Source organism: Capricornis sumatraensis, chromosome 9, assembly GCF_032405125.1.
Source record: "Capricornis sumatraensis isolate serow.1 chromosome 9, serow.2, whole genome shotgun sequence".
Classification (NCBI taxonomy): Eukaryota; Metazoa; Chordata; class Mammalia; order Artiodactyla; family Bovidae; genus Capricornis; species Capricornis sumatraensis.
In genome coordinates this window covers 15,791,969-15,810,586 of record NC_091077.1, presented here as the reverse complement: position 1 = coordinate 15,810,586, position 18,618 = coordinate 15,791,969, and the positions used below count along the sequence as shown (strand labels likewise).

At 55.1% G+C, this 18,618-nt stretch overlaps 1 protein-coding gene across 1 annotated transcript; it reads left to right on the top strand.

The window, feature by feature from the left end:
- The first annotated feature begins 3,531 nt into the window (after positions 1-3,531).
- ELAVL3 (ELAV like RNA binding protein 3) lies at positions 3,532-17,714 on the top strand. The gene is made up of 8 exons (XM_068980205.1): positions 3,532-3,976; positions 4,098-4,222; positions 9,909-10,125; positions 10,509-10,612; positions 14,049-14,202; positions 14,353-14,578; positions 15,400-15,438; positions 17,384-17,714. The coding sequence occupies exons 1-8, from the start codon at positions 3,532-3,534 to the stop codon at positions 17,712-17,714; spliced, it is 1,641 nt and encodes a 546-aa protein (XP_068836306.1).
- The last annotated feature ends 904 nt before the right edge of the window (positions 17,715-18,618 follow it).

Genomic DNA, 18,618 nt, shown 5'->3' with positions numbered 1-18,618 from the left:
TCTCCAGCCTGGTCCTTTGCTGAGCAAGGCGGAAGCAGACAGAACCCTTTCCTGTCAACCTCCTCTCTGCCTGGGCTGCCTGGGCCTGGCAGGCCTGTCCACTCCCTCCTCTGACAAGGTCAGGGATGGAATGTTGGGGCCCTGGAAGCTATTGAACGTCTCTCAGGACTCGGGATCTGACTCCCTCTCTTAATTCTATCAGAGAACACTCATTCCTCACTCGGAGTGCACAGGGGCCAGTTGGGGAGATGTTCAGTAAACCCCTAAGTTAAACATCAACAGCTGTGAGAAGCGCCGCACAGAAAGTAGAATGATAATTAGTTTCCGGGGCTGCTGTTTAGGTTGGTGGTCGGGGGGCGTTGGGGGTCTCTCTAGGGTGGTGGCATTTAACCAGAGTGATAAAGGTTCCATCCCTGAAGGAAGCCGGAGGAGGCAAATGCCCAGTGGAAGGAACAGCCAGTGCCAAAGCCCCGAGGTAGAACTGGGCTCGGCGTGTTCCTGGAACAGGAAACCACGGGGGGTGGGGAGGGATTTGGCAGCGGCAGGGCGGCTGCCTTGGCCCCATTTCCCAGAGGAGGATGCTGAGGCGGCCGCCTCCTCAATGCGGGCCGTCAGGGAGAGGGATGGGGTGCGATTCCAGGCCACGAGGCCGCCAGGTGGCGCGCAAGCCGCGTGGGCCCTGGTGGCCGCAGCCACGTGACTCCGGGGACCGCAGCCGCGAGCCGGGGCACGTGCCCGGGGGAGCCCTGTGGCGCCACGCGCAGATTGGCCCCGCCGGTTCCTCGCCAGTTCGTGGGGGCGGGGCCGCAGCTGGGCCTCATTTTATTCTTCGGACTGGCAGCTACCCCAGCCGGGGATAGATGAGTCGGCGAGGATAAGCGAGTCTGGCTGCTGGGGCCGCCCCCGCGAGCCTCCCCGCGAAGCTCAGCCCCCTTCGCTATCCCCGCACAACCGGGAGCCAGCAGTTTCCATGGGAACTGCAGCCGGGTCTGCGCGCCCAGAAGTAGCCTTCCCGTCACTAGCTCAGTTTCCGATCCGACAGGAGCCAGGAGGAACATGCGGCGGGAAACAAGCCATCGGTCGGGGTGCCCGGGGTCGGCAGCGAGGTCGCCCAGGGAAATCCAAATAGGGCCAGCCCGGGACCGCATCGCCACCGCCCCGACTGCGCGGACCATTACGATTGGTCTTCCCTTTTCATCCGCGTGGCCGCGCTCTCGGTTGCTCGCACTTTCATTGGCCCAATCTCGAAGGCATCTTCCCTCAATTGGCCCTCTCGGTGGCTATCCCTGATTGGTCAAATTAGGCTCTCCTCCTTGGGTTTGATGGCACTCTTGGACAGTCTGGAACCTAAAAGGACGTGCAGGGACGAGGATAGAATTCAGGTTGAGACTCTCAAGTTAGGGTATCCGGGTTCCCCCGCCCGCAGCGCTCTGGACCGGGCCGTCGGACCGCTGTCTGTGGTGCTGAAGCCTCACTCGAAGGCGCCCCTAAGTGCTCTAGTGAGAACACCTCCTCGAGACTGGCGGCCGCCCTGACAAAAACGTGCACTTGCGTTCCAAAGGAGACTGCGCCACCCCGTATCGCCTGAGAGAAAGGCCAGGTCCGCTCCCTAGCAGAGAGGGAGCGGGACTCCACAAGCGGATCAATCACGAGCCCCGGAAGCCAGAACATTTACAGGCCGAAACCGTCCACCCGAAGTTTATGGGGTCTGAGAAGGGTCTGATGGTTTCCCGGGTCTGTAGGACACCAGCGGGGTTTGCCTAGAAGCCTGAGCCCCAAACTTCTTCACTCCCTTTGGAGCAGGGCCCCTGACTGTGGTATGCCCATTCCCCACCCACTTTGAATTCTAGAGAACCTACCCTGCTCAAAATCCACAGGATCCCAATTCTTTCTGCAGGCAGAAAATGTTTTCAGCTACCCCCATCTTCCTCCATGTGGTTCTCCTAAATCTGGGAGGGACGCAGGAGACCCAGGCCTCTGTTCAGTGAAGTCTTGGTTCCTCGTCCCTCTACAGTCTTCTACGTGGACAGCACCTTCTGAAGGCAGTACAATCGAGCCATCATTACCTCCTCACCCTCTCTGCTTCTTCAGCTCCGGGTACTGGACAGAGAGGAACGCTTCCTGTCTTCCAGGCCGAAAGCCCGCCCAAGAAGGGGCGCCAACGCAGGAAGTAAGATCCGTCAGGGCAAAAGGGCCCGAATCTGGCAACTGGAGCCCCCAGGTTGCGTGTACTTTCTGTGTGTGCGAAGTCCTGGCCAGCGCGCGCTCGCTTCCACCTGCCGCGCCGTCGGGCGCCGCGAGGAGGCGGGGCTCGGTTGCTGCAGCCAATAAGCGACGCCGGCGCTAGCAGCTGCTGCTATAAAGGGCTGGGGGCGGCGGCGGCGCGGCCCAGAGCGCGGAGCGCGCAGCGCGGGCTGGAGGGAGGGAGGGAGGGCGGGCGAGGGGAGAAGACTGAACACCGGGGACCGGACCGGCCGGGCCGAGGGGCGGCAGCGAAAGGCAGAGCGCCGAGATCTCTGTCGGGAAGCGCAACCTCCCCGGGCCCCGCGGGGCCGCGCAGGGGGCGTTCTCAATCCCGCGCCCGCTCCCTCTTTCCATCCCCTGCTGCCCGCAGGCCACCCCGGGGCCCGGTTATCCGCGTTCGCGTACCCGGGCTCGGGCCCGTCCCCGGCCCTCGAGGGAGCCGCTGCCCTCACCAAGACCTCTGCAGCGGCCGCACCAGAGGCCGCTCCGGCAGGACCCCGGCTTGAGCATCGAGCGCCCCCCAAAGAGTGCACGACCCCCGGAGCCGCCCTCAACACGGACCGCGCCCGCCGGGCACACAAGAATGGTCACTGTAGGTATTCCCCTGTCTCTGAGAGGGAACCTAGTCGGAGAGGGTTTAGGCACAGGCTCCGAGGAGATGGGAGGGGGGGGTAGGACCAGGCCTAGCTAGGCCCGGGTGGGGGGGTAGGACCGAGCCTCGGGGCCTAAGTGTGAGCAGAGCCGCGCCCAGAGTGCTGGGGGCGCTTAGAGTTTGGCTTGAGAGGCCTTAGGGAATCGACCTGCGATTCGGGGGACATCCTACGGAGCCCTGGGGGCGGGATTGCCCCCCTTCAGCAGGCCTGATGGGGGAGGGGCCGCGGCGGCGGAGGATGCCTCCTCCATCCAGGCCCGGACTCAGCAGGCCTCCCAGGCAAACGCAGGGCCCCAATCACTGGTGCTGGGCCAGGACCAGGCGGCAAGGAGTCCCCGAGAGCCCCAGGGAAGGGGTGGCGTCGGATCGCGCGCCCTGGGCCTCGACCGCGCCCGGGAGCCGGGCATCTCGTCCTCGAGCCCGTCGACCTTGCGGCAAGCGGGGAGGGGAGAGGAGGGGGCGCGCCCGGAGGCCCCGCGGGCCCGCCGCCACCGCCGCCGCGTCCCTTTGTTTCTCGGCGCTTCTTCGCGGGCCGTAGCCTCGCGCGGGCGCTTCAGGCTGCGGGGAGGGGGAGGGGAGAGAGGGCCCGCGGGGGGGTTAGTGCTCCGCCGCTCCTGAGCCCCCGCCTCCAGAGGATGGGGAAAGGAGCTCAGGCAGACCCCCTAGGCCAGGTCAAGGCGCCCCACCCTGCCAGAACTCAGGGCCGCGGGGTGACCTTGAACGCGCCCGCCGGCCCGCCCGCCGGCACCCGTCGCCCAGCGCCGGTGCTTTCAGCAGCCGCCGAGCTGGTCAGCTCCCGAGCGCCCAGCCACGCCCGGCCACGCCCTTTCTTACCACGCCCCTGCCCCGCCCATCTAGACCCCGCCCCCAGGGGCCCCAGGGGCCCGGCCTCGCCCGAGCCCTCGGATTTCCACTCCACTCGGCAGCCCGGGCGTATCCCGGGGGCGGGGCTGGCCAATTTTAGCCCCACCCCGGCTCCACCCCCGCCCCCGCCGCGCGACTCTGCTCCCCGCGCCGCCGAGCGTCCTTTGTCTGGTCCCAGCGCCCGGGCCTCCTTCTTTCGCTCTTTCTGTCTCTCAGGTCTCTGCGTGTGTCTCTGTACCCTGTATCTCTTTCCGGACCTCTTTTCCGAGTAGTAGCGAGCATAATGGGTGGGGGTATGTTCAGCACTCCCTCCATACCTGGGCCTCTCCCCTTCCAGACATTGAGACCCACCCACCTGGCTCTGAGAAAGGAGGCCTGAGAGAGGCCATCCTTTTCTGCTGTGTGATCTCAGGCCAGCTCCTTTCCCTCGCTGCCTCACGCTCCTCACCCAGGTCTAGGAACGTGAGTGAGGCCTCCTGAGGACCCTCACCACCCCCAGAACAGCCCAGCATACATTGCTCTGATCACTGCCCCCATTTGAAAAAGGGAAGCTGATGCACAAAGGGAAGAACGTGTGGTCAGAGGTCACACAGGGGCCTTGGAGCACTCGGAGTCCTAGTCACCAGGCAGAGACCCACCACTGAGACAGGCTGGGAGGAAGTCAGAGGATGAGTTGAGACAGTGATGGCTCTGCATGAACGGAGGACCCAGAAGTAGGAGGCTCACTTAGCACCACGTGGTGGTCCAGCCTTACCATGCATAGCCACTCAATGCCCTATTGTCGTGGGTGTCCAAGCATCTGTCACTGTGACTAGGACCAGGGTCACAGCTGGAGGCCAAGGGGGTCTGACACAGCAAAATGATCTCAGGTGTGTTCACTGCAAAAATCCATATGTCAGATGTTTGTATGATAGTACAAAAGAGTTGGAGGAAGAGAGAAGGAAGGGGAGACAGAGAAGGGTTCAGAGGGGAAAGAAGGATGGAGGCAAGAGACTCAGACAGAGAAGAGAAACAGGAAAAGTGTAGCAGAAAGAGGGAAAGACCCAGAGGAAAAGCCAGAAATATTGCGAGTGGGAGGGTGGGGGTTGTTTCCCTTTTGCTCCATCTTTAATCTGCCTTCCTTCCCTCTGACTTCACCTCTCCATCCTTGTCCTGGGACAGCCCTCAGCCCTCGGGAAGGTCTCTGTGATCCCTGTGTCATCCTGGGCCATGCATTTGCTGTGGGCTGAAGCCCGAGAGGGTGTGGCCTCCACCAATCCGATCCCCATTAGCAGCTCAGTTGGCTCAGCCTCAGAGGAAATGCGACACTGATCCCTTTAAGCTCTGGCACAGATGCGAGGGAGATGGGGTGGGGAGAGGTTGAGATTAGCAGGCTGGGCTTCAAGATCCCTAGTGGGAAACCCCCAATCTCCTCTTAACCCCATCCAAGTTGAGGATAGCATTCAGGGAGGTGAAGAACCAGTAACCTTGTAGACTCTAGGGTCATCAGATCAAGGAATCAAATCCGAAAACCATCCCTGCCACTTCCTTGTCATCCTGGGCAAGTCACAGGTTCCTTTCACCCTAAATTTCTCCATTTGAGAAATGGAGATGATCTCCAGCTTTCCAGCATGATTGTGTAAAAACAGTGAAAATTATACATGTTCAGTGCACACAGTAGGGCTTCCAAAGCTGGAATCTGATGTGTCTTGGGTACTATGTCCTGCTTTTGGGGGCTTCCATAGACATCAGCGACTGATCACAGAATAATAACTTGCTGAACCCAGACATAAATTCAGACTCCAGCTCTCCATACATGGGGGACCTCTGTGGCATATTTTTAGTGGTCGGACAAAGGCCCAGGGAGGCAGCATGAGTGCCAAAGGACACACAGTGAGGAGGGCAGAAGCAGCAGCTTGGTGGCAGCTAGTAAATAACTTGTTGAGTTGAATGCGTAGACTCGGCCAACAGTGTAGGTTTAAACGTAGTGATGCCCAGGGCTTGGTGTTGAGTGGGTGCTCAGCTTTGTTTTGTTATTGTTATTATTTTTATTATTGGCCATTTCACCAAGAGAGTGGGCTCTGGAGTCTAAACCCTGGATTTGAATTCTTGGTCGACTTTTTGCATGCTACCCAACCTTGATTCAACCCCTTCTCCTTCAGTGAGACTCAGCTTTCTCATCTGTCATCTGTTAAATGAAGAAAAGAGCTCCATAACGTTCAGTGTTGGGAGAACTGCCTGGGAATTTTCATACAGAGAATTCTGTCTGGCATATAGCAGGCCCTCAACTCATGGCTATGTTATTAGTAAAGTGTTGTTTTAAGACCAGGATGCTGATGTGTGGAGTGTATGTTATTGCTTTCTTTCAGGAGCCTGCAGCAGACATTGCTAATCAACCCAGTCTATGTTCCGGGTGAGCCTGGATGTGGCTTCAGAATAATCCTCCAGGGAATTCCCTGGAGGTCCAGAGGTTAGGATTCCGTGCTCTCTCTGCTGAGGGCCCAGGTTTAATCCCCCACTGGGGAACTAACGTCCCATAAGCTTCATGATGCAGCCAAAAATGGAAAAAAATAAAATCAAAGAATAATTCTCCAGGCAGATCTCCCAGATAGCCACTCCCAGCCAATTGGAGCTGCAGGGGAGTTGACCCTCTGAGCCATCCTTTAAATAAGAATAAATGACAAGGAAGCAGAAGCCCAAAGAAGAGCTAAGATTGTCCCTGAGGACATACAGCCATATGGTAGCAGAGCTCCCCCCAGGGTGCTGGCCAGTCATTAGAAATAGCTCTGAAGTCCAACATATCCAGGTTTGAAATCAAGTTCTCAATTTATATCATGCAGTGTCTCTGAGTTCTTACTCAGTTCTTACCTGACACGGGAGGTGTCAACGGAGCGGGATGATTATTAATAGCGGGACTGGTGGACAGGACAAGTCTGCTTCCACTTCCCATGACTGTGTATACGGCAGACATAGCCAACCGATCCCAGAATGCTTTCCAGCTGCACCCACGATCAGCTTTAGATTGTTCTCTGGTCACTATACTGGTAATTTGTTGGAGTTTTCAACCAAATGGAGCAGAGGTCCAGAAGTGTGAAGCAGCATACCTAAGGAACAGCTGGAAAATGTGAGAGCCAGCACTAGGCTTCACTGGCAGTAGAAGTCGGAACTACAGACTTCTAATCATTAAAGCTCATGTGCAAATCCCTGTTTCACCATTTAGGGACTGCATGATCTTGGTAGTTTTTTAAACATCTTTGAACCTCACTATCCACATCTGTTGTCTTAGTCAGCTCAGGCTGACTAAAATACCATTAACTGGGTGGCTTAAACAACAGACATTTATTTCTCATAGTTCTGGAGGCTGAGAAGTCCAAGATCAAGGTGTGGGCTGATTTGGATTCGTGGTGAGGGCCAGCTTCCTGGTTTGCAGATGGTTATATTATCACTGTCTTCATATGGTGGAGAGAGATCATCTATCGCTTTTTATAAGGCTCCATCCTCATGACCTAATTACCTCCCAAATGCCCTGCCTCCAAATACGATCTCATTGGGGATAAGGGTTTCAACATATGAATTTGGAGGGACACAAGTGTTTAGTCCATATGCATGCATACTAAGTTGCTTCATTCGTGTCCAACTCTTTGCAACTCTATGGGCCATAACCCGTCAGGTTCCTCTGTCTGTGGGGTTTTCCAGGCAAGAATACTGGAATGGGTCGCTATGCTCTCCTCCAGGGGATCTTCCAAACCCAGGGATCAAACCGCCATCTCTTAGTCTCCTGCATTGGCAGGCAGGTTCTTCACCACTAGTCCCCTCTGGAAAGCCCATTTAGTCCACAGTCTCTCTCTCTCTCTTTTTTTCTGTATCATCTCTTAAGCAGGCTTCCCAGGTGGCTCAGTGGTAAAGAAACTTCCTGCCAGTGCAGGAGACTCAGGTTCAATCCCTGAGCCAGGAAGATCCCCTGGAAAAGGAAATGGCAACCCACTCCAATTTTCTTTCCTGGGAAATCCCACAAATGGAGGAGCCTGGTAGGCTACAGTCCATGGGGTTCAAAAGACTCCGATAAGACTCAGCACCTAAACAACATTTCTTAAGCTGAGGAAATAAAACCCTCTTCTTTTCAGAGTTGTGACTAAGGAAAAAAAAAATTCCTGTAGAGGTCCTTGCTCTGTGCCTAGTACACAGTATGCCCAAAATCTGGGGACAACGATGGTATTATATTTTGGGGCAGGGATGACCGTGATGATGTGAACCTGCTGGCTGTTTCTAGTTCTATCACCACAATAGACATTGCTAATCAATCACAATGGTCTGTCCTTCTAAAACTGAATATGGCTTTAAATCCTTCTTAATTCATCCCTCTAGGAAGACTCTACCAATCTATTCAGGTTTCTAGATGAGGGCAACTTATTCACTAGCTGTGCCATAGGAGAAAAGCCTAAAGAAATGCTGGCTACTTTCCTTTCTCATGCCCATGACAGACAGTACCAACCAACTCCAGCACTGTTTCCTTCTGAGCCCAGATGTGGCTTTAAAATTCGTCTCTACATGACTCTTAAGATAGCCATGGCTACTTTTTTGAGTTTTCAGCAAAGTGAGTCAGAGGCCCCCAAGAGAATAAGGAGTATATCCAAGGACACAAAACAAGGAGTTAGAGCTGGTACCTGACTGACTGACTGTCATAGAGAATGGTAGAGAGTGGTCTTCAGCTGTAGACAGGTCTGCATTTGCATTCCAAATGCCACCACTGATATGCTGTGTGACTTCAATAAGTTCCTTAATATCTCTGAGCCTCATATTCCTTGTCATAGCATAATTAACTTCTACTGAGCTGTTGCATAGATCAAAAAACATAGCGTCCGACTCCTTGTGACCCCATGGACTGTAGCCCGCCAGGTTCCTCTGTCCATGGGATTCTCCAGGAAGAATACTGGAGTATTCTACCCACAGTGCTGGGATTGGTTGGTATTGTCTGTCATGGGCATGAGAAGGGAAAGTAGCCAGCATTTCCTTAGGTCTTCTCCTATGGCACAGTTGGTGAATAGGTTGCCCTCACCTAGAAACCCAAATAGATTGATAGAGTCTTCCTTATATATGGACTTTTTCCAGGTAAAAGATCCCCTTCTCCAGGGGATCTTCCCAACCCAGGAATTGAACCAGGGTTTCCTGCATTGCAGGCAGATTCTTTACCATCTGAGCCACCAGGGAAGCCCGTTCTTGAACATAGAGGTTAAAAATCCCAAACAAAGAACCATCAAAAAATGTGGCAAATCAAATCAAACAATGTATATAAACAAAACTGCAACATGACCAAGTTTAGTTTAGCTTAGGAAAGTTGACTTAATATTAGAAAATCAATTAATGCGATTCATGATAGTAATATAGTAAAGCAAAAAAATCATTTCAATAGATGTAGAAAAAGATAGTCAATAAAATTCAATATCCATTCCTTAAAAAAAATCTTGTTAGGATACTAGGAATAAAATTAAACATTCTTAACTTGATAAAGGTCATCTACCAAAAAACCTATAGTAAAGATCATATTTAGCTGTGAAATATTTAAAGCATTTCCTTTAATGTTTCAAAAATAAAAAGCCACTATCACAAAGTAGCCCCTGCAATAAGACAAGAAAAATTAATAACAGGTATATATTGGCAATAAAGAAAAGTATCATTTGCAGATGTTATTATGTTATACATAAAAAATCCAAAATGACTCAGGGGAAAAACAGGTGGAGGGGTGTAAATGCCTAGTGGGAAAATTATGCATAAAGCAAAAGAAATATTAACATATTTGGATACGACTTGCCTTTGGTGGGAAGAGCAAAGTACAAGGTCAGGAATGGGATTATGAGGGTTTCATAGCTAATTAAAAAGATTGCAATTTTAATTCTGAATACAAAAGTATTCATTTCATTATTCTAAAAATGTAGATTGGTTTTAGGAAGGCAAGCATACATGCAAAAGGGCATATATGGCATTTATATATGGACTTTTTCCAGGTAACATAAAATGCTTTGCCCGGGGCTCAAGGAGTGGGAGAGGCTGTAAGAATAATACCTTATCCCCTCTGAATGTTCAAGCCTATGTCAGACATGACACATCTGTCACCACAAACCCTGGTGTGGGGACTGGGCCGTGAGTGGGTGTGGCCTGTTGTCTCCAGCAGATACTCGGCGCCATGGAGTCTCAGGTGGCAGGGGGCCCGGCCGGCCCGGCCCTGCCCAACGGGCCACTCCTTGGTACAAATGGAGCCACTGATGACAGCAAGACAAACCTCATTGTCAACTACTTGCCCCAGAATATGACCCAGGATGAGTTCAAGAGTCTCTTCGGCAGCATTGGTGACATCGAGTCCTGCAAGTTGGTTCGGGACAAGATCACAGGTGTGGCTTCTGGCGGGTAGGGGTAGGGGACGGAAGTAGTAGCCTCAGAAGTACACGTGTGATGTGGAGCCAGAGGTGACCCCGGGTGGGAGGTGATGAGAGCAGGTGGGACCCTCGTGGGGTCTGAGGTATGATGGGGAGCCAGATGTGAGCCCAGGTAAGAGCAGGTGGGACCTTGGTGGAATGTGAGGTGTGATGGGGAGACAGATGCAACCCTAGGTGGGATACTGGAGGGGTCTGAGGTGTCCTTGGGATAGGGTGGTACACTGGGGGAATAAATAAGGGTGGAATCCTGGTTCTCATAACTGTGATGGGGGTGGTCAGCCTCTCAGGCCTGGGTCTGGGAGGACACTGGCAGGTCATCGTCCTGATCCTGCCTGCAGGGCAGAGCCTCGGCTACGGGTTTGTGAACTACTCTGACCCCAACGATGCAGACAAAGCCATCAACACCCTCAACGGCCTCAAACTGCAGACGAAGACCATCAAGGTCAGCGCCCTCGCTCCTGTGACTCCCCATCTTGGCTGTGCCCATTTCCTCTTTTATTACCACCCACCTGAACTGACCCTTCCACTGCCACCCAACCCCCTTGGCCATACCCTCCCCACATGTCCATTCCCCCTACGGCCACCCATCCTCCCCATGGCTCATCCCCTAAGGGGTTCAGATCATTCCCCAAAGGCTTTCTGGCCGGGGCCCCAGAGCCAATGACTCTGGCTCTCTGAATCTCAGTTTCCTCACCTGTTGATGGGGAGATGATCAACTCCATATTCTCTGGCAACTCAACGAGTCAGCCAGGCCCTGGAGGTACCCACCCCCTCAGCTGTAGGAGTGACCAGGGTCTGGTGTGCAGCCCCCTCCCTGCCTTTGTCATGGAAATGGGGGAGGGGGCCCATCTGCCATCTGGAGCCTAACTAGGGTCTGGGAGGGTGGGATTAGGGGTGGGCCCTTCCCCCACCTTTGTGCAATGCCCCTCCCCCCCATGACCTCCCCTCTAAGCAGCTGCAGCTGGGACCCTGTGAGCCCAGGTTCCCTGGAAAGGGAGTGGGGGGGAATCACCATGGAAACCCCCTCTCCGGGTTTGCCTGGGGGTGTCTGGGCTCCGCCCCACAAATCTGCTTCTGAATCCTGGGGGAGGGTAAGCTGGGGAGGACGCCCATCTGGCCCCCAGTTTGCCATAAAAACAGAGGTGCTGGAATCTCTTCCTCGCCCTGATGTGGAGGCTGACAAGGGTCTGATGGGTCCCTCTGTGGCCAAGTAGACCCAGAAGCCCCCTGCTTGTGAGGATGGACCCTAGTGACGAACTGTATGACCCAGAGGGCTACTGTGTGCAGGTGATGTGGCATGTGTGTGTAGTGTGTGGCACCCTAGGCTGCAAGACATGGTGTTTGTGGGGCCCCATGGCTATGTGGCTGTTATTATGTAGGCCTGGCTGTTATAGACTCAGGTTGTGTTACTCTGTGTCTCTGAGGACATGGTGTTTTCTTGGTAGGTGCTTTGTGACACATTGCAACTCTGGCTGTGACCTGGTGGGGCTGCGTGGGTGTGTCTTGCTATGACAGGGTGTTTGTGTGTTATGGTGAAATTGTGTGGGTGTGTCTACCTGTACCCCATTCGGGGTGGAATGTGTGTGACACTGAGTTCTTGTGCAGTGGTGTGACAGGTGTGTGGTTGGTTCTATGATTCTTACTGTAATTACCCTGGAGTTCCACGAACGTGGCAATGGCCTTGTGTCACCCTCCTGGTGGTATGGTCACTGGAGCTGTGCAGTGGGTATCCTAGTGAGGCCCTGTGTGTGTGTATGTGTGTGTGTGCCTGGGTGGCTGTGGTGTTTGGCTGGTCCTAACTAGGTGTTCCAGCAGGTTGTGCCCCAAATATTTCCAGCCAGCCATCGTGTGCCAAGCCCTATCCTGGTCAAGGGGTGTAGGAGGAGCCCATACCCAGGTGAAGGATCTGGGTCAGCCCACGTCACGGAAGGACCCTGAACGCCGACTCTGCTTTGGATGACCCCTGACCCCAAAACCCACCTAGGAGTTCAGTGTCCCTTCCCCTGTCCCCCAGCTCCAATCCATCAACAAGTTGTCATCCCTAAAAAAGGCACAGCCCCTAGTGTGGGGGAGAGTGGAAGCCATCAAATACATTGCCATGAGTTTCATTGTTATTACAGAAATATAGCAGCTGTGGTGTTTTAGTTTTCTGGAGGACCCCGGGTGCACACAGTTGCATCAGTTAGAATCTCCCTGCCCCCACCCCAGAAGCAATATACCCTTCGCCCAATTTATTCATTTTGTTCATTTTTTAATTAGTGACTTCTAGTGAAGTAATATGCCCTTGCAACTCACTTCCCTAAACAAAAGCTGGATCCTTGATAATGACCTCCTCTACCCAGAGGTTAATTTAGAAGAAACGGAAAGATAGACATCAGCAGAAGTAAGAAAGGAAGGAGCTTATCCTCCCACCCCCTGCCCCCGATAGGTCTAGCTCACCCTGTTAGCATTTGGGGGTGGGCCCTCTAGACCATGTTTCCAGGACATTGATAAACACACAATGAGATGGGGTCACACAATAGTCGCTGCTCTGTAAATGGACTTTTCTTTCCCCCACTTTACAATACTCACCACTGTTTCAGGGAAATAAATATACACGTCCACCATTTTTCAAACAGTTGCAGAGAGTTTCATTGTTGGGCTGGACCACAATTAATGAATCGAAGGGTCATAGGGAAATGTGTCTATTTCATAACTGTGAGAAGGAACGGGGCTAAGGGTGGAGGACCAAATGTGGATGGGAAAGGACTGGGAGGATATTTCACATGAGGCATGGAGGAGAAGAAAGGCGGGGAAGAGTGCTGGAAGCACGGGACAGCGAGCGCAAAGGCCCTGAGGGTGGAGCAAACCTAGTGTTTGGGGAACATGGAGGGAGGCCTGTGTGCCTGGAATAGAGACGTTGAGGGGGACAGTGGGCTGAAATGAGCGAAGGGGTGGTGATGGGTCAGGTCATGCCAGGCTCTGTGGGCCATGAGAAGTACTTGAACTCTGAGGAAGGTGGAAGACACACAGGATTCTAAGCAGAGTGATGTGACCTGGTTCAGACGCTCACAGGTGCCCCCTGGCTGCTGTGGGAGGAACAGCCTGTGGGGGCGCTGTGGAGTGGAGCAGAGAACCAGGGTGGAGCCTGCTACACTGGTCTGGATAAGCAATGGGAGGAAAATGGGGAGAAGTAGGTGGATTCTGGATAAGGAGGAAGGTGGAGCCGATAGGATGATGGTGTTTAGACGTGGGTGTGAGAGACACATCGAGAACAACCCGAGGCTGGGGACCTGAGCACCTGGAACGACAGAACTGTCATTACTGAGTAGAGGCAAGTTGGGGTTGCGGAGTGTGACTCCCGCACCATGAAGCCTCCTCACAGGACACCTGGAGGCAGGTATCACGCAGGTGTGCAGTTTGGGGGCCAGTCCCAGTGCTGGCTCAGACATTTTGGAGCTGTCAGTATTGAGCTGCGGGCTAAAGATCTGAGTGACCCTGAGGGTGCCCAGTCTAGTAGGGAAGAGACCGGCCGGCACCCCAGGTTCACTTTCGAAAGAAGTCAGACCTGTCGATGTTGACGGAATGTCCAGCCTGAGAGCATGAGCTAGAGACGCGAAGGTCTCCAAGGTCCCCAGGGAGACACATGACCCCAGAGACGCAGATATTTGTCATCGCTCTACTCAGGCTGAGCCACGTTCCTTATCTTGGTCACGCGTACTCCCCTCTAACCACGCCCTGGTTGACTCCCGCCCACTGCCCATGGCGACTGACGGTATTTGTTGAGTAAACGGATGAGGGATGTCTGTCGCGCAGCGGCAGTTTGGGTGTTGCCTCACTTTCCCCATCTGTGTAATGGGTCTTGCCCTCAGCCCTGTCTGCCTGACCCCCTCCCCCAGGTATCCTATGCCAGACCCAGCTCTGCCTCTATCCGAGATGCGAACCTGTACGTCAGCGGGCTGCCTAAGACCATGAGCCAGAAAGAGATGGAGCAGCTCTTCTCCCAGTACGGCCGCATCATCACTTCTCGCATCCTGGTGGACCAGGTCACAGGTCAGGCTGCCAGGGAGGGCTCACCTGGCGGGGGCATGCAGGTCAGATACACCCACGTGGGACCAGAGTGGAGAAACAAACAGCAGCGAAGAGGGGGCGGGGTCACACAAGAGGGGCGGGTCCCCATGAAGCCCTCACGCCCCACTGCAGGTGTCTCTCGGGGTGTGGGATTCATCCGCTTTGACAAGAGGATCGAAGCTGAGGAGGCCATCAAAGGACTGAACGGGCAGAAGCCGCTGGGTGCGGCCGAGCCCATCACGGTCAAGTTTGCCAACAACCCGAGTCAGAAGACGGGCCAGGCGCTGCTCACCCAGCTCTACCAGTCCTCCGCCCGGCGCTACGCAGGCCCCCTGCACCACCAGACACAGCGCTTCCGGTGAGCCCCTGCTGCTCCCTGCCCCCCAGATACCCCGGAACCGGGTGCCCGAGGCTTGCAGGTGCCCTCCTTGAACCCCGTTCCTGCACAATGGAGAGACTCCAGGACGGTGCCCACACTCTGGGGCTGCTGAGGGCAGAAAAGAGGAAATGTGGGAGCCTGTCCTGTGTTGAGGCCAGGCCCTTGTACACAGCAGGCACTCAATGTGCACAGGCCACTGTATTATTATTGGCGACAAGAGTTCTAGAACCACCCGATCGGGTCAGCCCCGGCTGCCCCCTCCCTCGGTCATGTGGCTCCAGCCGCTGGTTCCACAGGTGCCGCCCACGGAGTGCTCCTTGGGGGGCAGGCACCCTTGCTTTTTCTGTTCAGTGATGCCATGAGATCAGAGCCCATCTTGTCCCTTGAGGGACAGAGGGTCCCCAGGGACCCTGAGGCTCAGAGAGGCTGTGTCACTTGCCTGACCCAGGCACTTTGGAGAAGAGATTTGAAACTTCCCTTCTAGGGACCCAAGAGCTGGAGTTGGGGGCAGGTGTGGGGGGTGGGGCATGGGAGAGCAAGACTCGGTGTCCGGTGTGGGAGGGCGAGGATGCCAGTGAAGAGTGGGTAGCAGCAGGACAGGCAAGAGGCGGTGCCCAAGTGAGTGACCACGGTTCCGTGCCAGGCGGTGTCCAGCCGGGCGGGGAGCAGGCGGGCGGGGGCAGGGCCGGAGGCACTGCTGGACTGCTGGGTGGGGGCGGGGAGAGCAGGCTGGCTGCCCAGTGTCACAGCCAGTGGGTGCGCCCAGAAGCCACCAGTGACTACCCCTTCTGCCTCCACAGGCTGGACAATTTGCTCAACATGGCCTACGGAGTCAAGAGGTAAGAGTGCCCCTGCCCCGCTGCCCCCAGCGCCTCTGTATTCCCTCCTGGGACCTTTGCCCTGATGGAGCCCTCCCCCACCTCACCCCCAGGACTGCCCATGTATGGGCACAGTGTGACCATCAGGAGATCAGGGGAATATTGAGTCTGCTAAGTGCCTAGAAAGGGCTACTGTGAAATTTGGACCTGGAGGGCCTATCTGTGGCCTTCTCCATTCCACTGAAAGGCAAGCAGGGTTGCCCAGGTCACAGCTGTGCCCCCACTGGCCACTGTTGGTCATCTTTGCTGCAGGTCACAGGATGCCCCCTTTCCGCCTCTTAGCGGGCAAGGAACCTTGAGGCCCCTGCTAAACTGTACACATCCTTGATCCTCTGAAGGTCCCTGTTTCTGCAGCATCAAGAGCTACTGAGCACATGCTGAGTGCCAGGAGCGTGGCTTGGGGCTGGGGACCCAGCGTGGCCCAGTCAGACTTGGCCCTGGTGGCCCTGGTGGAAATGGAATGACACTGAGCTTGATGCTTGGCACACAGTGAGGGCTCGCTCGGTAAAAGGCAGCAGCTCTTATGATTATTGTATTTTTACGTTATTTCAGTCCTTTGGGGAAGAAGACAGATGAACAGTGATCTGGGAGGTGAAGAGGGTAGGAGACAGGTTGACGGACATCCAGTGGAGACGTCACTCCAGGGCCAGAAGAGAATCAGGGTTCCTGGCAGCAGAGATGGCTTTGCAAAGTCCAAGAGAAGAGAGTGAGCCCAGCAATCATATAAACAGCTAAGCCCCTTGGTGTCCTGGGTCCTGAGGTGTAGAGGAGCCTCAGGAAGGCAGGGAGCCAGCGCAGAATGTGGTGAAGCCAGTTCTGCCCCTTCCTCTGTTCTTTCACTCCACACACCTCTCCCGAGGGCTGACTGGTGCTGGGAGCTGTTCTGGGCCTGGGAGCTGAGGGAACCGAACCTTGCAGGGAAGATGGAGCTGAGAATAAATATCCGATTTAAACAGGAAAAGGCCTAGGGACTTCCCTGGTGGTCCAGTGGTTAAGAGTCTGAGCTTCCACTGCAGAGGGAGCAGGTTCAATCCCTGGTCAGGGAACTAAAATCCTGCATGCCTCGAGGTGCAGCAAAAAAAAAAAAAAAAAAAAAAAAAAACCATACATGTGTGTATGCTAAGTCACTTCAGTTGTGTCTGACTCTTAATGACCCCACGCCTGTAGCCCACCAGGCTCCTCTGTCCATGGGATTCTCCAGATAAGAATACTGGAGAGGCTTGCCATGCCCTCCTCCAGGGGATCTTCCCAACCCAGGGATCGAACCCAGGTCTCTTATGTCCTCTGCACTGGCACGTGGGTTCTTTACTACTAGCACCACCTGGGAAGCCCACATATGCACATACGTATGTATGTATAAGGCTGAAGAGGGCCAGAGGGAGGAGGTGGCCACTCACCCTGGTTCCAGCACTGCCCTTCCGGGTGGGCAGAATGGCGAGTGTGGGAAAAGAAGTGGCATTGCCAAGGGTGAAGTCAGGGTGGTGTCTGAGTGGGTGGTGAGGATAGGAATTGGGTGGGAAGAAATGCCAAGGGGAGGGTGGTAGCCAGGCGAGGGGAAGGGGTCAGGGATCAACAGGGCTGAGGATCAGGTGGGGTCTAAGGTTATGGGCTCAGGAGGTGGGTTGGGGCTCAGGGAAGGATCATGGGTGAGGACCTAACGTTCAGAGAGGGTCAGAGGTCAGGACAGGGCTTCAGGTCAGGGTGGAGATGGGGGCTGGTGTCTCAGAGTGGCTCAGAGTGTGAGGTTTAAGGTGGATGGGGTCTCGGAGGTCACAGGGCCAATGCAGGGGTCACACAGTCCCAAGGTCACTGCACAGTCAGAGGTCAAGAGGGGTCAGGGGGCATGCCGGGGGTCAGGGCAGAGCCCGCGTGACCCCCAAAGTAGTCCCCTGTCGCTCATCGCCAGGTTCTCACCCATCGCCATCGATGGCATGAGCGGCCTTGCAGGCGTGGGCCTGTCAGGGGGTGCAGCGGGCGCCGGCTGGTGCATCTTCGTGTACAACCTGTCTCCGGAAGCGGACGAGAGTGTTCTTTGGCAGCTGTTTGGGCCCTTCGGGGCGGTCACCAACGTCAAGGTCATCCGTGACTTCACCACCAACAAGTGCAAGGGCTTCGGCTTCGTCACCATGACCAACTACGACGAGGCGGCCATGGCCATCGCCAGCCTCAATGGCTACCGCCTGGGTGAGCGCGTGCTGCAGGTGTCCTTCAAGACCAGCAAACAGCACAAGGCCTGAGGCGCCGCCGCCCTCCCCACCCTCCCCGGGCAGCAGAGACAGAGAGAGAGACAGGGGGCCCGAGAGAGCGCAGGCAGACCACGGACGGCACGAGGGCCCTGCGTCCCTGCAGAAGCCACAGGGTGAGCACTTGGTGGGAGGGTCTGCAGGGAACGGGGGGTGCCTGAGGGGCCCCCTCCCCCATCCTAATGCCCCTCCCCCCTAGGCTGGGCTGTTCACTCTCTCGTCTTGGTTTCGTTCATGGTGAAGGTTTTTGTTTCCTTTTTCGGCTAAAATGAAAGCAGAGATGTGCCCCTAGCCCACCCCTCAACCACCCTCCACGGATGGCTTGGGGTGGGGCACATTGGGGGTGCCCTCCCAGGCCCCCTTGCCCAGGCCTCCCCAGTTACCTAGGTGAGCCTGAGAGGGGGGGGATCAGGTTTAAAAATCCCCAAAAAAGTGAAACATGAGAGGGGTGTGGTCAGCCCTGGCCCAGAGCCCCTTGGTGTGGAATGTGAGGAGCAGGGGGAGGGGCTGGAAACAGAGACAAAATGAAAAAAAAAAGGGGGGGTGGGAGGGGAAGAAAAACTCTATTTTTGTAAAAAGGGAAATAAGACCTCGTGGAGAATTTTTACTGGGGATTCTTGAACTTGAAAAAAAAAAAAACACAAAAAAAGACAAAAAAAAAATATTTTGGCAGGTCATGTTTACCAACTGGGGCAGGGACAGGGAGCAGGGCTTAGGAGCTGAGGGTCCATGGGGCCACACCGAGAAACACAGCCACGCAAAGATACACAGGGGCAGGCAAATGTACATACCCCCCAGGGACACACATAGCAGCACAGAGGGACCCAGAGACACGCCTCAGGAAAACTCCTTGGCCCAATAAACATGGAAGAGCAAAATATGGGGCTACACACGGATG